This window comes from Periplaneta americana, chromosome 14, assembly GCF_040183065.1.
Source record: "Periplaneta americana isolate PAMFEO1 chromosome 14, P.americana_PAMFEO1_priV1, whole genome shotgun sequence".
Taxonomy (NCBI): domain Eukaryota; kingdom Metazoa; phylum Arthropoda; class Insecta; order Blattodea; family Blattidae; genus Periplaneta; species Periplaneta americana.
In genome coordinates, this window is record NC_091130.1 from 11,949,392 (window position 1) to 11,969,048 (window position 19,657).

Here is a 19,657-nt window from a genome sequence, read left to right on the forward strand (position 1 = left end):
CAACTAAACGGACTTACTTAATGAATGTGCAGGTGCTGGAAGTGCAAGTTCTTTGATCGTTGGTATATTCGAAACTTAGGAGTGTGTAATCTTTTTTGTTTATTTACAGGAGTACCACAACACACTGTGTGACACACTGAAGGCTCTAGGCTATAAGAAGAAGATGATAACCTTGGAAGAATTGCACAAGCAACTGGATAGTAAAATTTACTATGCAGTTCATACATTTCTCGTCCCCTTAGCTAACATACAGAGCGAAGAAGACTCAGGATACAGCTTCGACGAGAGCCTCGAAACGGGCAAGAACCCGGGACCGAAGATGCTCAGCGAAAACTATAAGAAAGCACTCAAGATAGCTCTACCAATTCTTGACAGCAAAGGGGCGTTTCAGGGTATTTAACCCTTGGAAATTATCCGGGAAGTCTAGATCTGCTTGGAGCAGAATAAACCGAAACTGTCATTTGCACTTCGAGACTCTTTGATATAGTGGCATCATGTGTGAATACGATTTTTATCGATTTTTACGAATGACTGTTCGATCATCTGTCGCAAGTGATGCAGATCCTGCGGTTTCTGACCAAAAACATCATTTTTCAGAATACTCCTCAACGAAAAACCACATGACGTCAGAACGCATGACCTGGGTGGCCATTTTGTTGTGCCACGACGGCCAATCCATTCATGGAATTGCTGGTTCAAGAAGTCCCTCACTCCTACACCAAAATGAGGTGGAGCTCCATCCTGTTGCCATATCAACTGCATTTCAGCTGTTTTCAAGACATATCAATGGAAAAACAGTCGACGCACGAACATGGTTGTCAACCCACCACTTAATACACCAGCTATTCGTTTGTTCAAGTTATGACATCTGTATATGTGTACAAGTATGAAACTTAACGAATATTGGGGAAAGTGACTTTTGACCCAACTTATAATAATTTAATTTAATTTAGGTATGACTATTATTCCTATTACTATTATTATTATTATTATTATTATTATTATTAGTATTATTGTTATTATTATTATTGGTGTTGTGAAGATAAAAAGAATTGTCATTATATTATATTAATTATGTATTATATTGTCTTGTATTGTAGTATTGTATTGCTTTGAATTATATTGTATTGTACTGTTATGAATTGTATTGTATTGTATTAATTATGTTATATTCATAGCAATGTAGTAATTTTCTATCATACTGGTTGAGTGGAAGAGAAGGCCGAATGGCCTTAACTCTACCAGTTAAAATAAACCGTTATTATTATTATTATTATTGTTATTATTATTATTATTATTATATTTAAAAGTCATATATTTTATATTAATTGACAAAACAATTATTAATGTCAATTCAAAAGACGTCAATCCTAGGCCTATTTGCATAAGAACGAAAATTAATAGGTATTTATATTTATTTGAACTTGGTGAGTAATGAAAATGACAATAAATAAATAAATAAATAAATAAATAAATAAATAAATAAATAAATAAATAAATAATACAAAATACTTATACAATTATTGTATTAATAAATTATATATAGTCCACACCTGTGGAGTAACGGTTAGCGCGAAACCAGGTAGCCTGGGTTCGATTCCCGGTCGGGACAAGTTATCTGGTTGAGGTTTCTTCCGGGATTTTCCCTCAACCCAATATTAGCAAATGCTGGGTAACTATCGGTGCTGGACCCCGGACTCATTTCACCGGCATTATCACCTTCATCTCATTCAGACGCTAAATAACCTAAGATGTTGTTAAAACGTCGTAAAATAGCCTACTAAAAATAATATATAACCTCGGCAGTTGCGGGCGTCGTTTAATAAAACATGAATTTTGTTTCATTGTTTTGTATAGATCATGATAAATTAGGAACCATTTGTTGTATAAACTTAGTTTTTGGATAATCAGATACATTGATCTAGCATTCTCGAAAGTATGTAGTAACTTATTATTGGTATATCGTAGAAAACGTCATTTACGTTTATATTAGTATTCAGAGTAACTCTTTTTTTTTTGTGTCTCAAACTAGCAGTGACATACATATTTGAAGTGTATTTTAGATGCTGGATATGATTTTGTGATTTTTATTTGTCGCAAATTATCAGAAAAAAATTAATCGCTAATTATTATAGTCGACCTGGTTGGCGAGTTGGTATAGCGCTGGCCTTCTATGCCCAAGGTTGCGGGTTCGATCTCGGGCCAGGTCGATGGCATTTAAGTGTGCTTAAATGCGACAGGCTCATGTCAGTAGATTTACTGACATGTAAAAGAACTCCTGCGGGACAAAATTCCGGCACATTCGGCGACGCTGATATAACCTCTGCAGTTGTGAGCGTCGTTAAATAAAACATAACATAATTATTATAGAGCATTCACCGTTGTACTTATGTCGTTGTTGCTGAAACAGTATTAGAAATAATTTCCCGTAGAGGGTGTTGTTGCTGTATGACGTAATGATTGACGTTGGGGAGGGGGTGCATCGTTTAGTAGTTGAGACGGCTTCGACGCGTGCGGTGGGTGAAGCTGCCCTCCAGTGAATGTAGCGCGTGTAAGTTGATGGTAGTACTGTTTGTACAATAAAATTGTGTAGTGATGTTGAAAGTTTCGTTATTTAATCATGTCGTATTATTCAATAATAATTGTTTACGCGAACAGTGAAATTTTTTTGAAAGACTGGAATAGAAATTATTTGAGATGTTGAGAGTGTTGTTGTTGTTGTGAAGAAGAAGAAGAAGAAGAAGAAGAAGAAGAAGAACAGGAGAAGGAGAAGAAGAGAAAAGTTTGCGGTTTGAAAGGTCTGTGTTTCATAATACTTTCTCTAATTTTTTAAAGTTAGATTTTTCAAAGATGTGTTTACTTCTAATGTTCTGGTTATGTCGTGAACCGCCCAGACAAACCTTTCTTGAGCGATAGTTGGATAGTCTTCTATAAACTATCTAGTAGTGTTGTTGACTGGTGTTCGTTTAGCACGGAAGTTTGTTTAGTTTGTGCAGTTGAGAATAGTAGAAAACTAGGAGAGGTTGTTGAAATCGTCAAAGTGGATGGGGCCAAAATTATTAGTAAAAGTAAATACTACAATAAATACTACACGGGAATAATGGTAGAGAGCGCTTGCCTGCCGATCCGGAGTTGCGCTCGGTCGCGGGTTCGATTCCTGCTTGGTCTGATTACCTGGTTGGGTTTTTTTCCAAGATTTTCCCAAATCGTAAAGCAAATGTTGGGTAATCTAGGGCGAATCCTTGACCTTATCTCGCCAAATCTTTCTATCACCAAACTCATCGACTCCATTCATTCATTCATTCATTCATTCATTCATTCATTCATTCATTCATTCATTCATTCATTCATTCATTCATTCATTCATTCATTCATTCATTCATTCATTCATTCATTCATTCATTCATTCATTCATTCATTCATTTTATTCCGTAGATCTTACATGAGCAATGAAGCTTTGAGATGTGGAACAAGTCAAAATTTTACAATATTACAATTACAATTTTTATTTACAAATTTTTACAGTTTTACAATTTAGTAATTTTCTACAATTTTTACAATTTTGTACAATTTTTAGAATATTTTGGCGAGATGTAGTGAGATGATGTTTGGTCCGAGGATTCGCCAAAAGATTACCCGGCATTTGCCTTTTGGTTGGGGAAAACCTCTGAAAAACCCAACCAGGTAATCAAATCGAAAGGGTGAAATGAAGTGATGCCGAGGACTCGCCATAGACCATCCGGCTTCAGTCCCACGGCTGGGGAAAACCTCGGAAGAAACCATTGAGACCAAAGGGGGATCCAACCCAAGCCCGAACGCAGCTCCGGATCAGCAGCCCAGCGAGTCTGCCGACTGAGCTACATCGATGGCTCTACTAAAAATATACAATACATAGCCAATCAGATTATTAAATTTACAAACGCAAACGATCATTCATCAGTTGAACTATATGTATAATACAAAACAAGTTAAATAATTTTATGCTCGACCATGCCGAAATGTAGTAATTATAAACCTGGTAGCAGCCCTTTAATGGACCTCATTAAAGTACACCTATTCATTAAAGTTCAGGTTTTCCACCAATCAGAAATCAATATGAAAGCGCAAGTATAGATTATTCTCGGATATGCAATCGAAAGACAACTAGCGAAACGTCACGGAGGCTGGAAATCCAATACTGTCGCAGAAGGTTATGTTCTGTTACTATAATAATTAGCGTTAATTGTAAATAATATTCAAATAAATTCAATTTGTCATCTCGTTTTTCAATGTCTAAACCAATTTCAAGGTTATATCAAGGTTTATTTTACTCTCTAGATTATATCAAGGTCAATGACATTTGTTCCTCGGAAAAACTCAATACTTTCGCGTCTGCGCACATCTCACAATTTACGAGATATTGCACAAGGTCACTTCGCTCTCCAGTCAGATAAGAATAATATGAATACTTATGAATAATTTCAAGTTAGAAATATGGTCGAGCATAAAAAGTCGTACGAAACTTGCCTATAATGGTAATTAAGACGCTCGTATGAATATTATGAAACTCGCTTGCGCTCGTTTCATAAACATACTCGCGTCTTAATTACTACCATTATAGGCTCGTTGCATAATGTACTATTAAGGCATAAACAATTCAATAACCTACTTTAGTAGTTGATACAGCGTCGTTACATAACTAATTAAAACATAAAGATTGATAGAAGGACAATGTGCTTTAGCGGGCGTTGTACGCGATAGTTCCCTGAATGTGCGTGAAACGAAGAGAGGGCGAAAGTGCCCTGTTACTACTGGGTGTTCAGTTCAAAATGTATCATGGCTCGCTGTATGCCGTCATGTGGCTAGCCGATGAGTCTAGAGAATTCAATCTTCCTACACTTCCGCAGAGGTGTATAACCTAAGAGGCAGAGAAGTTGCCTAGCAAGCACTGCGTTCATTCTGAAGAGTATGTACCGATACGTACGGTAACGCCGGTAGTGGCAGGAATGTGAACTGTTTGGAAATACGTACTGTCGGGATATGGGGAGAGGGTTAAGACGATTACTTACGTATTTGTTGACATTAACTTCGACGGTCAACATGGACACGGAGCATTTGATTTGTGTTGTGGAATGTTACCATACGCAACCGATGATAACAAATACTCTGCGTACGACTTGCCGGCGCAAAACACAGTTCGAAACAGGTTATGGTAGCACACAGACCGTACAGACCGCCATCTGTTGCTACGACGTTCAAGTTATACCGTACACATTCTCAAGTTCAGATTGAAGAACGCCTTAAATAATAGGCAACTTCTCTAACATATAAGCTGAAACTCGCTTCAAATCGGTGACCCAACAACAGTGACGTCATGACACACTTTGAAATGAACACCCAGTATAGGAAAAGTCACTATTACGAATATTTGGCAGAGTTTTCCTTCAAGCTGTGTTATCTTGGCCACCGGGATCATCCATAGCATTTCAAGCCAGTAGCTGTGTTGTATTCACCGCTATGTGTTTACGATGTAAGTTTTACAAATTTACTTCGTCATTTAGTTGTTTGTTTATGTGAGTTATTGTAGTACAGTTTAGCTCAGTTTACGGTACGACTCCACTTCTATGAATATTCGTCAGCGTGACTTAGTAAACAATGATGATGCTAGTTCAGTTCAGATATTGGCACCGACCACATCACAGACGCTAAGAGATGTCTGTCAAGAGAACGTCTTTAAACATGCAATAAAAAGTGCAAGTCATTCGTCGAATTGAAAATCGTGAAAACTTTAATTTTAGTGTTCTCACGCTGCTTGCTGGGATAAATTTCCACTGAAACTTAACGACAAACTTACTTACATATGAAGTCGAAAGAGCGACTTCTGAATAAAAGAATCTATGTAAAATTCACCAGTCTTTACGCTGCAGGCACGACCCTTAAACAAAGCTGTTTGTAAAATACCTGCTCTTTAAGAACATGATAAAAGTACAGGGACATCATTTTATTTTTAATTCAACTTTTATTGTACCTGTGTTTTTGAATGTACTTCACTACCACCCCTTCTACTAATGAAGTTCCAACTGTCCTCCACACAGAACCTAGGACGCGTATAGTAAGCAGTACTGAGTTAGTGAGTATAGTACGTTCCAGAAATATGTTCGCGTTTTCCAGTGACGAAAGAGCTTTCAATATTGAATCATATTTTGGCACAGGTACTGTCGTCCGTTTGCCTACGTCGCATCCCGATTTCCCCGCACCTGCTTCTGCTTGCCCCTCTGTAAAAGCTAGTAGCTATACTGTCTTAGCTCTTTTCTGAAAATATTAATTTCTGTTAGGAATTGGACGTCTACGTAATATTATACAACTGTTTAAAATCACTTAAATAAAAGGGCCTCGTTAGGTAAATAACTGTCACGTGATTTCTCCCCTTTCCACGATCCTGTGACAAAACCACTTGGACGGACAGTAGATAGCATATCTGAGTAATTTTATCTTTTCGGACCGGGTAGAAGTGAAGATTGAATTTACAGTACTTAAGGTACTCTTTTATAGAGTAGGTACAGAATTATTTCAACAGGAGTTACTAATACGAAGGACGAAACTGGTAATTGGAATTAGATGCAATAGTCTATAGTGCGATAATGTGCACAAAAGAACTGAAACCTATATCGAAATGAACGCCACACATTTTCAAAAATGTGTTTAAATATCTATATTATGATTATTTTTCAATTTAACTTCAGTCTCTATATTGTACGCTAATGTGCTGTAGACAGTATAATATACACTGCATAATGAATACGTTCGCATGGATAACTCAGTTCATGAGTAAAAACACTTATTGTTAATACTGTACTGTATTTTTATTAAACAAAAACGTAATGAAAATTATCGGACTCAAAATCGCGATATTTCCTAGTTTACGTAAATGGATGAACTACTTTTCTTCCCTCCTATACCTAGTAAAGTGATCTGTTTATATTTTACGCCAGTATCATCGAACTCCAGTCGTGGAAGGAGGTAGCAAACGGTGTTTCCGGTTCTCGAGCTTTAATCCAAAGGTATAGCCAGGTTAATATTAAAAATGTTAGTAAAAATAAAATGATGTCCCTGTATAAGCTTGTTAGGAACTCTTTTAGTCGTAAAAATAATACAGCTCGTAAACGAAAAAAAAATCTGTATATTTGATATATGAAGATGTTTAATATTAAAGCAAATGTTACATTATATAACACCGCCTACATATTTGTGGTACTATCGTGTTTATGGATCATTTCTTGTTGCTTGCATCGTTGCGATCTCGGTGAACCAAACGAGATGGATTCTTTCTGTGAAGGATTTTATACAGAATTGGAATTTTACTGTAGTTTGCATGATTAAAATGTGTAGTTTTTTAAATCCATTCTTACAGCATTTATTTACCTGACTCGTGAAGGTGGTTCGAGCAAGAGTGGCATAAATCCCAACATTTACTACAGTTTTCGCTAAAACTATGCGAAATATTTCTATCGTTTACAACAGGCCTGCACAAGGTTTGCGCTCTCCGAGCCGGCTCACAGCTCATGAGCGGTATGCAGATATTAGCTGCGCTCTGTATAAGGGTGGACTGGAAGAAGGGGTGATCTCGTACAAAATGTACACAAAAGAAAGTATTATTACGAGTGTTTATGAAATGAATTCCCGTTCAGTGTTTGCAAAACTATCTTGGACTACTATTAATTAATGAAGAAATATTTATTTTAAATAAATAATAGAAATTCTATAGCTACTTAAATGTACAATATTATTTTGTTATATTTTTATTTATCAGTACATCAAAACGAGGTTTTATCTGTTGGCAGCTGAAAGGAACAGTAGCCTACTAATCGTAATGAAACATCAGTTACAGATGTTCGATGTCTGCCTTTATTAAAGTTGATTATAGAAAACAGTTGCTCACAAATATAAATGTTGAGCCAAACATAGCAATCATTTTCACAGCCAGCCTGTGTAGTCATGGATATTATTGCTAATGTTTAGTCTTGTAATACTCAACCAGGCTAGTAGTATTATTCAAACGATCTTTAGCCCTTAGGTCACATTGAAGATCAATAAGTTCGAGCTGTAAATCGTTAAATGTTAAATGTTATGTTCCGTCTTTTAGATTACTCCATACTGTACTGTAGCAGTAGGTAAGCAACGTGAAACAGTTACTGAGAATAGGCCTACACACTGCACTCCACTAGATAGCTGAGTGGTCGTTTCCCTCTCCTCTACCTATAGCAAGTCTATGTCATTGTGACATATCTTCCTCTCCGTTTCGGCGAGCGGTAAACACGGCTCTCCCGCTCCAAAGGAGCTCGCGCGCTCGTTGAGCGCTGTTTGTGCAGGTATGGTTTACAAGTAAAAATACAGCTTAAGCGATGAATTAAAAAAATGGTTAAAACGGGGAAATTTGACTATTTACTCTTATAGTTATAACAGAATGTTTGTTCCATGGCTTATGATTTTTTTAAATTCAATTTTCAATCTTAAAATATGTCGAGTTTGACAACCACGAAGGACGAACGTTGAATTTATATCGCAAAGTTAGTTCGCTATTGCCTTGAAACCAAATTTACATTTTTAACAAGTCGGAACACTGCGGAATACCTAAAAGTTTACTTTTGATTCTATTTTAGTAGGTTATTTTACGACGCTTTATCAACATCTTAGGTTATTTAGCGTCTGAATGAGATGGTGATAATGCCGGTGAAATGAGTCCGGGATCCAACACCGAAAGTTACCCAGCATTTGCTCATATAGGATTGAGGTAAAACCACAGTCTAGTATATACAGTTACGAAGCTCAATACATAGTAAATATGCATCCATAGATAGTTGCTAACCACTAGGATCGCTAATATCGTCTCATTACAAACAATGCAAAATAGTACAGGCACAGTCTATTGTTTCTAGCAACCTCACAACTCAAGCTTCGTGACTGTATATACTAGACTGTGGTAAAACCTCGGAAAAAACCTCAAACAGGTAACTTGCCCCGACCGGGAATTGAACCCGGGACACCTGGTTTCGCGGCTAGACGCGCTAACCGTTACTCCACAGGTGTGGTCTCTACTTTTGATCTGATCACTTCCACTGTGAAAGCCTAAAAACACATTGACCTATCGCACCCCCAGTAAAATACTGTCGTATGTCGAAAATCACGTATTACTTTCGTAAACAATTTCCAACACTGATTTACTGGTGGAGGTACGAAATTACAGTGGACTCTCCTAAGTTCGACTGAACATAATCGAAAGTTCTGACCAATAAGGGTAGTGGGTGTGGAAGTGAAATGAATACAAATTCTTATTAGTTATCCAACAACGAATACAGTACTGTACTCGCATTTCCTGCCCGTCCCGAGACTTGTGTATGCGCTTCTAGTACCACAGTGGGTTTCGACAGTTCCGTCTCACAAACGACACAATTCTCAAATAGAAAAAGAAGAGTTCATTAATTTAAAATGGGTGATTAAATATGGATGTTCTAATCAATAAAATATTATGTTTTCCTTTAACAAAAGTATCACTACAAGACCCAGAACCAATTCCCATTCAAATGGCAAACCCATTTCTTAGTGCCCGTATAGGGGCGTGTCTAACTCTCTTACGTAAGTACTCGAACTATGGGATGTCGAACTTGTTTTCTGTCGAACTTAAGAGCTACCACTGTATATCAAAGATTTTGATACCTGTTTATTAAAATATTTTTACCGCACTTTTTCTCGAGTTACGACACTTTTTTACTGGGAGAGCGATATAATAATAATAATAATAATAATAATAATAATAATAATTTATTTTAGCTGGCAGAGTTAAGGCCGTAAGGCCTTCTCTTCCACTCAACCAGCAAAAAGTGTATATACATATGCATGAACTTACAAAGAATCCAACAATTTGATTGAGATGAGAGTTACATGTATACAAAAGTTATTTACAAATTAAACAACAAAATACTATGAACTATTAATTAAACACTGAAATAAACTGTGTAGCAGAATTAAACTAAAATACATAGAATGTTAATATATTTCAAATAATATTAGATAATAGAAAGAGATTATTACGAGACAATTAAAATACAGCACAATCAGGATGATGTCTAAAGAAAAAAGTAACAATGTAGTCAGTGATAGTTTAAATCAGTATGATTGGAGTGAAATGCTAATAAGGTTATCTTTTAAGCTGTTCTTAAAGGTGTTTATTGTCTTGCAGCCCCTAATACTTTGTGACAAGGAATTCCATTGACGCGAGGTGGATATTGTAAAAGATGATGAATAACAAGATGTTCTATGAAGAGGTATACTTAGCGTGCCACAGATAAGTGATCTGGTATTTACATCGTGGTTAGAGTATAGATAAGAGAAACGAGACGAAAGGTAATTTGGTGTTGAAGTGTGCAGAATTCGAAAGAGTAAAGACAAAGAATGTAAAGTTCTACGTTCTTTAAGTCGGAGCCACGAGAGACTTGCGAAGGACGGTGATAATATATAGGTTGGCTCAATAATAGGTTGGCTTAAACTAGATAAGAAAAGAAATTTACATTCACTTCTCTTTCTCTTCGAAATCTTGAACTCTTCTATTCCTTCGTACATGTCGTCTCTCTTCACTTACCTTTCTTCCCACCATAATCTGAACACACGCTCTCGTCATGAAACAATACTAACAATACCATCTCACCGCACATCCTCTTTCACAATAGCCCTGCCAAGACTCTGGAATTCGTTACCTGCTAGCATCAGGGACTGTCGAAATAAAATTGAATTCAAACGCAAACTTACTAGGCACTTGGTCAGTAATTGATTTCTTGTAAATAGTTTCCTTAATCTAACACAAAATATTTCAATATCCAGTAATTTCATCACTATACAATTTTGTTATTCTAGGTTTAATTTGCAATTCAGTAAATATAAAACATTCTTTATTTTTCTGTGACTATTACACTCTTACTACGTCATACTACTTTTGACCAATAAAACGGTACGAAAGGACGTATTTCAACCAATCATGGCTGCTTATCGCACAATTTTATCGCGTCCCTAGCATTTGTTTAATTTTATCGCGTCCCTAGCATTTGTTTCTTTGTTTGCCAACATTTGAAACTGCGCTGGTCTGGACGTCAAAAATATGTATAATTACAAACCACTCCAGTCGATGCACAGCAGTTTCAAATATGACTCGCATTGGCGTTCAAGAACAAGAATTAATAAAAATCACTGATCATACCTATGCATCTTCTGAAATCCGATTTACAAATAAATGAAGAGCACCATTCGGAAATCCTGAACAAGTTGAATACACCATGTAGGCCTAAATCAACGAGTTCCACTTCTATTACGCACACGTCCAATATAACATCAATTGAACCACCAACCACATTCAAATTTGAAAATTGTACATTCAATAATTATTCCTTTTAAAATTATTCATTCGGAAATCCTGAACAAGTTGAATACACCATGTAGGCCTAAATCAACGAGTTCCACTTCTATTATGCACACGTCCAATATAACATCAATTGAACCACCAACCACATTCAAATTTGAAAATTGTACATTCAATAATTATTCCTTTTAAAATTATTCATGTTTATTTTTTATGTCATCGTCGTTAAATAAAACTTTTCTAGCACTTGTGTATATTAGTTAGGTTATGTTATAGCTTCTGCTATATGATATTATGGATAGTCGGGTATCAGAGATTGTTTAATATTAAGATTTATTGAAAATCATCTATCAAGTGACGTTGATTACTGGGATTCGGATAATTGAAGTGGAATGCAACTGTCTTAATAAAAATGAAACTGAATCAACAAAGCCTTCTTGACTAGTAACAGGCCACAGAGTTCAATGATGATTCCATAGTTGGCACAACTGATACCGGTAACAAGAAAACATCATCATAAAACACTGCTGCCATCTAGCGTAATGTTGAGATGGTACAATAATACATTTGAAGACAGTTGTATTTTCGTAAGCTAATTAATATTTTATTGTACACTTTGTTACTTCTAATCTTTATATAGCCTACTTTCTTCTAATCGTGTAATAGTCAATTAAACCCCACTCGAGTTTTGATTTTCTCTAGATAAATCAAAACCTCTAGTGAGATTACTGTTGATAAATTATCTAGCTTTCGTTAGTCAGGTAATCTTTTCGTAATTTAATTTTTATTGTAATTTTATTTGTAAATTTAATATTGTAATTTTATTTGTAATTATAAATGTAAATCTAATACTAGTTGTAATTTTATTGTTCATATTGTAGTTGGAATCTCCTGGTAGAGGGGCAGAGAAGGCCTGACGGGCTTATCTCTACCAGGTTAAATAAATAAATACTAATATATAGTAGGTAGTTTATGAAGAACAATTTATTGATTTCGCTGTCATAGTATAATCAGCATAAGTGCTGCCTGAATTGATGTTTACAAGTCCACAACCCTATACGGAATAGTCGGGCGCATTTGTCTCTGAGCGGGTTGTGTACGCTAGTCAGGTTTGATGTAAAAACTTGTAGTTGCCTGATTTACCTCAATAGCTGTGCGTATACTACCAGACCTCTTGTCATATGACTCGCTTGATTGCACACGACAGTTCTGGAGGCACTCCACTAGCTTGGGCTTCATACAATGTAAACAAAATAGAATAAGTGTTCTAACAAGGAAATAACGTGTTTCTACACACGTTACTTTAACATATTTCTATTCTCCAGATAAGTTAAATGATTAATGTTTCCGCAAATTTTTGACATAGTTTTGTTACAATCGCGTATCATATAGGCGTAATATAGTAGCCTATATACGTCTACTTTTATCGAGCGTTGTCCAACTGAAATCAGTTGCTGGCTCTCTCCCTCTCTCTCTCTCTCTCTCTCTCTCTCTCTCTCTCTCTCTCTCTCTCAATTGTACATGCAAAATTGGAATCCAAGAAAGAACTATAGAAAGAATAGAAAACAAAACTGCAAATTTGAAGAAAGGCAAAACGGCAACAATTTCGAAACGTGTACAATAAAGTTAACATATTCAGCCGTCATGTGGTCTAGTGGGTAGAGCACTGGACTTATAATTCTGTAGACCCGGGTTTGATCCCTGGCGAACCCCCCCCCCCCCATTTATAACTTGTGTTGGGCAATCCCGTGGTCCAGGTATCACAGGGATTTCTCTGGAAAACACGGGAACGTATAAAAATGTATATGTGTAAGTGTGCTAGATTTTCTTTTTACTAAGATCAGAAATGCAGTTTCGTTTTTGTAATTAAAATCTTTATGACTGCGGCTAAAAAGTGGTCATAATATAAATTAAAATGAAGACAAATTAATTTGTCCTACAAAAAAAAAAAGGGGATAGTTCTTGTCTTCCTTGTCTCATTATTGATAACATTATTTAGCAGATTGTGCATTTATTAAATTCATTTGCTGCCGTGAATAATTTTAATGGAAAAATTGTTCTGTGGCCGGGTATCGAACCCGGAACCTTTAGCTGACAAGCAAACGTTCTGATGGGGGCAGATAAAAAAGTTAAATTTCTTTCTTCCACAATGTTAATATTGTCAAAAGAAGTGCTTATACAAATTTTGACTACTCGACCGCAATTACGAGGGCTGTAAAAAAATTAATTCGCCAGGGGTCGTTAACAGAAAGAAAAAACACAATTTTATTGGTCAAATTTATTAGAACGGACACAGCTTTTTGAGCTATTTTTCAACATATTTTCCATCGGAATTGAGACATTTCTCATATCTTGGGATCGACAGAGAGAGGTGCAGACGCAGTCAAACGCTGGTTCAGATCTGAGGTGGCTGACTTCTACGACACAAAAATTGATCCCATGGTATGACAAATGTCTCAATTCCAGTGAGGGATATGTTGACAAATAGCATAACAATTGCTGTATCCGTTTCAATAAATATATCCATGCAATTATGCTTTTTTCTATAAACGGCCCAGGGAAAATCACTTTCTGGACGGCCTCGTAATTGCGGTCGAGTGGCCAAAATTTGTATAAGCACTTCTTTTGACATTATTAACATGGTGGAAGAAAAAAATTTAACTTTTCTATTTGCCCCCATCAGAACATTTGCTTGTGATCGCTTCAACGCTCTACCGACTGAGTTACCCAGGAACTGTGCCCGACGCCGGATCAATTTTTCCCTTTATATCCACATACTTAAAGTGGGCTGATAGCACGTCAAGCTCAACATTGTTCGATAACAGATAACCACAATTCAAGTCACACAGAGTTTGTGTGTGCTCAATGTTGGGCTCAACGTGTTGTCAGCCCACTTGAGGTATGTGGATAGAAAGGGAAAAATTGAGCCGGTGTCGGGCACAGTTTCTGAGTAGCTCAGTCGGCAGAGCGTTGACGCGCTCAGCCAAAGGTCCCAGGTTCGATAACCGGCCCGGAACAAATTTTCCCTTGAAATTATTCAAGTTAGCTTCACAGGAAACTATACCTGAAAGCCAGATTTGCATGCTAAGTTCATGTTTTAAATTTACTATAAATAGACAAAATGACTGCCAAGATGTTTTTCTATTTTTTGAATATACCTTCTGGTACGTATTTCATTATAGGAAAAAATATATAATCAAACACTGAATTATTAGTCAGATTTTTATTTTTTTTTCCTTCTCTTGAAAAGTTGTAAAAATGGAGATGGAATGTTTTAGTATTCAAGTCCTCAAAATAATAATAATAATAATAATAATAATAATAATAATAATAATAATAATAATAATAATAATAATGATTACATCGGTTTATAGTTGACTACGTCGTTTTCCGATTCTCAATCTTTATTTTCCCCGGTCTCCCCATAGATCCTTCTCTATTCCTCTTATTCGAATTTCGTTTCTCATGCCTTCCATCCGACGCATCCTCAGCCTCTCCCGTTTTTTTTTTCCTGGTGGTTTCCAAATTCATATGGGGTCTTTTGATATCTGATTTCGGAGAGCCGGGAAAATAACACAATGCCTTAACCCCCAATCTGGAGGACCACAGATGTGATTTTGGAGTTTCCTTCCCCTATAACAATTGCTTCCGCCACAGCTAACGAGATAATTATGGAATCTATTGTTTGGTTATTGAGGTGAATAATAAAAGCATAAAAACAACCTATCAGTTGAACCCGCAGTAATAAAATAACACTTAATTCTATCACGTTGAAAGGATTTCATAGTTCTTAAGTATGTCAGTAGTGCAGTGAGATCGAAGTAAATCGCAGCTTCCGTCGTAAGTTACGTCATATACCGAAATAGTAACGTCATTGCACGATGTGATGTCAGAACATTCTGAATCTTGCAGATTCATTCCACTTGCCATCCCAGGACGTCCTAATTTAGTCTTCGTTATCAGAGCGAGAGGAAAACTGATAGATCTACAAATACAATATTTAATACTGTGAGACAGTTCAAGGGAATCTACAGCATACATTTCCAGGGAGCAAGAAACTGTAAGAAACTCAGACACATGGTGTAGACGTCTGACGAAATCATGGTACAGATGCGTAATGGTCATAAAATGTTCGTCTGAGTCCGTGTTCTGACGTGTTCTCGATCTTCTTCGGTTAATGTCTAACAGAACACGTGTGGTAGGTAGGACTACCACGTAAGATTTTTCATGTTACGTACGTAATGACGAAACCTCTCCTTCCATGGACACGAGGTTGATTATGATTCAACCATACAGTGTGGGTGTTTCTGAACCCTGCACATCGGTCAGATGTAAACAAGAGCAGGTTTCAGACATACATTCAGAGTATACTTCGGTGAAACATAAACATTATGCACTAACTGTTCGGAATATTTGGAGTGAAATATAACCAATGTAAAGTTGTTACTCTTGGTAGTCCACTATGCAGTGTACAATTCAACTCAAAGGTCTCATGCCATCTTTTTAATGGCCTTCCAACAGATCGTTGTCCAGAAGAGCGGTAATGTAGCACTGCCTTTGGCCATCTTTCTGTTGGAATTCTCTCGAAATGCTGTTTCCAATTAACTCTATAGATTTGAAGAAAATTTGGGTCTATATGACTATAGGATATCGGTAGTGTGTTTATGAGAATATATGTTGGCGAGATTGGAGAATGGGGTGATGTCATGTGGTCGACGTATGTGAGAAGGTTAGAGGGTTAGTTGAGATGATATCTCAGTGACATGAGGTCGACATGTGTGAGAAGATTAGTGGGTTAGTTGAGGTGATATCTCAGTGACATAAGGTCCACGTATGTGAGAAGGTTAGTGGGATAGTTGAGGTGATATCTCAGTGACATGAGGTCCACGTATGTGAGAAGGTTAGAGGGTTAGTTGAGGTGATATCTCAGTGACATGAGGTCGACGTATGTGAGAAGGTTAGTGGGTTAGTTGAGGTGATATCTCAGTGACATGAGGTCGACGTATGTGAGAAGGTAGTGGGTAAGTTGAGGTGATATCTCAGTGACATGAGGTCGACGTATGTGAGAAGGTTAGTGGGTTAGTTGAGGTGATATCTCAGTGACATGAGGTCGACGTATGTGAGAAGGTTAGTGGGTTAGTTGAGGTGATATCTCAGTGACATGAGGTCGACGTATGTGAGAAGGTTAGTGGATTAGTTGAGGTGATATCTCAGTGACATGAGGTCGACGTATGTGAGAAGGTTAGTGGGTTAGTTGAGGTGATATCTCAGTGACATGAGGTCGACGTATGTGAGAAGGTTAGTGGGTTAGTTGAGGTGATATCTCAGTGACATGAGGTCGACGTATGTGAGAAGGTTAGTGGATTAGTTGAGGTGATATCTCAGTGACATGAGGTCGACGTATGTGAGAAGGTTAGTGGGTTAGTTGAGGTGATATCTCAGTGACATGAGGTCGACGTATGTGAGAAGGTTAGTGGGTTAGTTGAGGTGATATCTCAGTGACATGAGGTCAACGTATGTGAGAAGGTTAGTGGGTTAGTTGAGATGATATCTCGATGACATGAGGTCGACGTATGTGAGAAGGTAAGTGGGTTAGTTGAGGTGATATCTCAGTGACATGAGGTCGACGTATGTGAGAAGGTTAGTGGGTTAGTTGAGGTGATATCTCAGTGACATGAGGTCGACGTATGTGAGAAGGTTAGTGGGTTAGTTGAGGTGATATCTCAGTGACATGAGGTCGACGTATGTGAGAAGGTTAGTGGGTTAGTTGAGGTGATATCTCAGTGACATGAGGTCGACGTATGTGAGAAGGTTAGTGGGTTAGTTGAGGTGATATCTCAGTGACATGAGGTCGACGTATGTGAGAAGGTTAGTGGGTTAGTTGAGGTGATATCTCAGTGACATGAGGTCGACGTATGTGAGAAGGTTAGTGGGTTAGTTGAGGTGATATCTCAGTGACATGAGGTCGACGTATGTGAGAAGGTTAGTGGGTTAGTTGAGGTGATATCTCAGTGATATAAGGTCGAAGTATGTGAGAAAGTTAGTGGGTTAGTTGAGGTGATATCTGAGTGACATGAGGTCGACGTATGTGAGAAGGTTAGTGGGTTAGTTGAGGTGATATCTCAGTGACATGAGGTCGACGTATGTGAGAAGGTTAGTGGGTTAGTTGAGGTGATATCTCGATGACATGAGGTCGACGTATGTGAGAAGGTTAGTGGGTTAGTTGAGGTGATATCTCAGTGACATAAGGTCGACGTATGTGAGAAGGTTAGTGGGTTAGTTGAGGTGATATCTCAGTGGCATGAGGTCAACGTATGTGAGAAGGTTAGTGGATTAGTTGAGGTGATATCTCAGTGACATGAGGTCGACGTATGTGAGAAGGTTAGTGGGTTAGTTGAGGTGATATCTCAGTGACATGAGGTCAACGTATGTGAGAAGGTTAGTGGATTAGTTGAGGTGATATCTCAGTGACATGAGGTCGACGTATGTGAGAAGGTTAGTGGGTTGTTGAGGTGATATCTCGATGACATGAGGTCGACGTATGTGAGAAGGTTAGTGGGTTAGTTGAGGTGATATCTCAGTGACATGAGGTCAACGTATGTGAGAAGATTAGTGGGTTAGTTGACGTGATATCTCAGAGACATGAGGTCGACGTATGTGAGAAGGTTAGTGGGTTAGTTGAGGTGATATCTCAGTGACATGAGGTCGACGTATGTGAGAAGGTTAGTGGGTTAGTTGAGGTGATATCTCAGTGACATGAGGTCAACGTATGTGAGAAGGTTAGTGGGTTAGTTGAGGTGATATCTCAGAGACATGAGGTCGACGTATGTGAGAAGGTTAGTGGGTTAGTTGAGGTGATATCTCAGTGACATGAGGTCGACGTATGTGAGAAGGTTAGTGGGTTATTTGAGGTGATATCTCAGTGACATGAGGTCGACGTATGTCAGAAGGTTAGTGGGTTAGTTGAGGTGATATCTCAGTGACATGAGGTCGACGTATGTGAGAAGGTTAGTGGGTTAGTTGAGGTGATATCTCAGTGAGTTTTATTTACTCGTCGTGTTGGTTTACGTCGGCCATGTTGTGACGTCAGTGTTATGACGTCATCGTTTGTCAAACTTGACGAAAATTAAGCGGTTTCCTATAATAAAAGAATCCCCTTATTGGATTCTTACCTTTAAACGCCTTAATTTTGGCTTTTCTACAGAAATTGTCGTATTATAGCATTAATAATAATAATAATAATAATAATAATAATAATAATAATACTTACAGGCTTTTAAGGAACCCGGAGGTTCATTGCCGCCCTCACATAAGCCCGCCATTGGTCCCTATCCTGAGCAAGATTAATCCAGTCTCTATCATCATATCCCACCTCCCTCAAAACCATTTTAATATTATCTTCCCATCTACGTCTCGGCCCCCCCAAAGGTCTTTTGCCCTCCGGCCTCCCAACTAACACTCTATATGCATTTCTGGATTCGCTCATACGTGCTACATGTCCTGCCCATCTCAAATGTCTGGATTTAATGTTTCTAATTATGCCAGGCGTGCAGTTCTGTGTTGTGTAACTTTCTCCATTCTCCTGTAACTTCATCCCTCTTAGCCCCAAATATTTTCCTAAGAACCTTATTCTCAAAAACCCTTAATCTCTCTTCTTCTCTCAAAGTGAGAGTCCAAGTTTCACAACCATACAGAACAACCGGTAATATAACTGTTTTATAAATTCTAACTTTCAGATTTTTTGACAGAAGAATAGATGACAAAAGCTTCTCAACCGAATAATAACAGACATTTCCCATATTTATTCTGCGTTTAATTTCCTCCCGAGTGTCATTTATATTTGTTACTGTTGCTCCAAGATATTTGAATTTTTCCACCTCTTCGAAGGATAAATCTCCAATTTTTATAGTTCCATTTCGTACAATATCCTCGTCACGAGACATAATCATATACTTAGTCTTTTCGGGATTTACTTCCAACCAAATCGCTTTACTTGCTCCAACTAGAATTTCCGCGTTTCCCCTAATCGATTGTGGATTTTCTCCTAACATATTCACGTCATCCGCATAGACAAGAAGCTGATGTAACCCGTTCAATTCCAAACCCTCTATGTTATCCTGAACTTTCCTAATGGCATATTCTAGAGCGAAGTTAAAAAGTAAAGGTGATAGTACATCTCCCTGCTTTAGCCCGCAGTGAATTGGAAAAGCATCAGATAGAAACTGGCCTATACGGACTCTGCTGTAAGTTTCACTAAGACACATTTTAATT

The 19,657-nt window shown here is 37.5% G+C and overlaps 1 protein-coding gene across 2 annotated transcripts in view; it reads left to right on the forward strand.

The window, feature by feature from the left end:
• LOC138713149 (uncharacterized) overlaps window positions 1-1,273 on the forward strand; it is a 59,737-nt gene extending 58,464 nt beyond the window's left edge. For both annotated transcript variants that reach the window (XM_069844972.1, XM_069844971.1), the window contains exon 5: window positions 110-1,273. In XM_069844972.1, coding sequence (XP_069701073.1) covers window positions 110-400 — 291 coding nt within the window. In that variant the 3' untranslated portion in view covers window positions 401-1,273. The remainder of the gene's footprint in view (window positions 1-109) is intronic.
• Window positions 1,274-19,657: the final 18,384 nt, after the last annotated feature.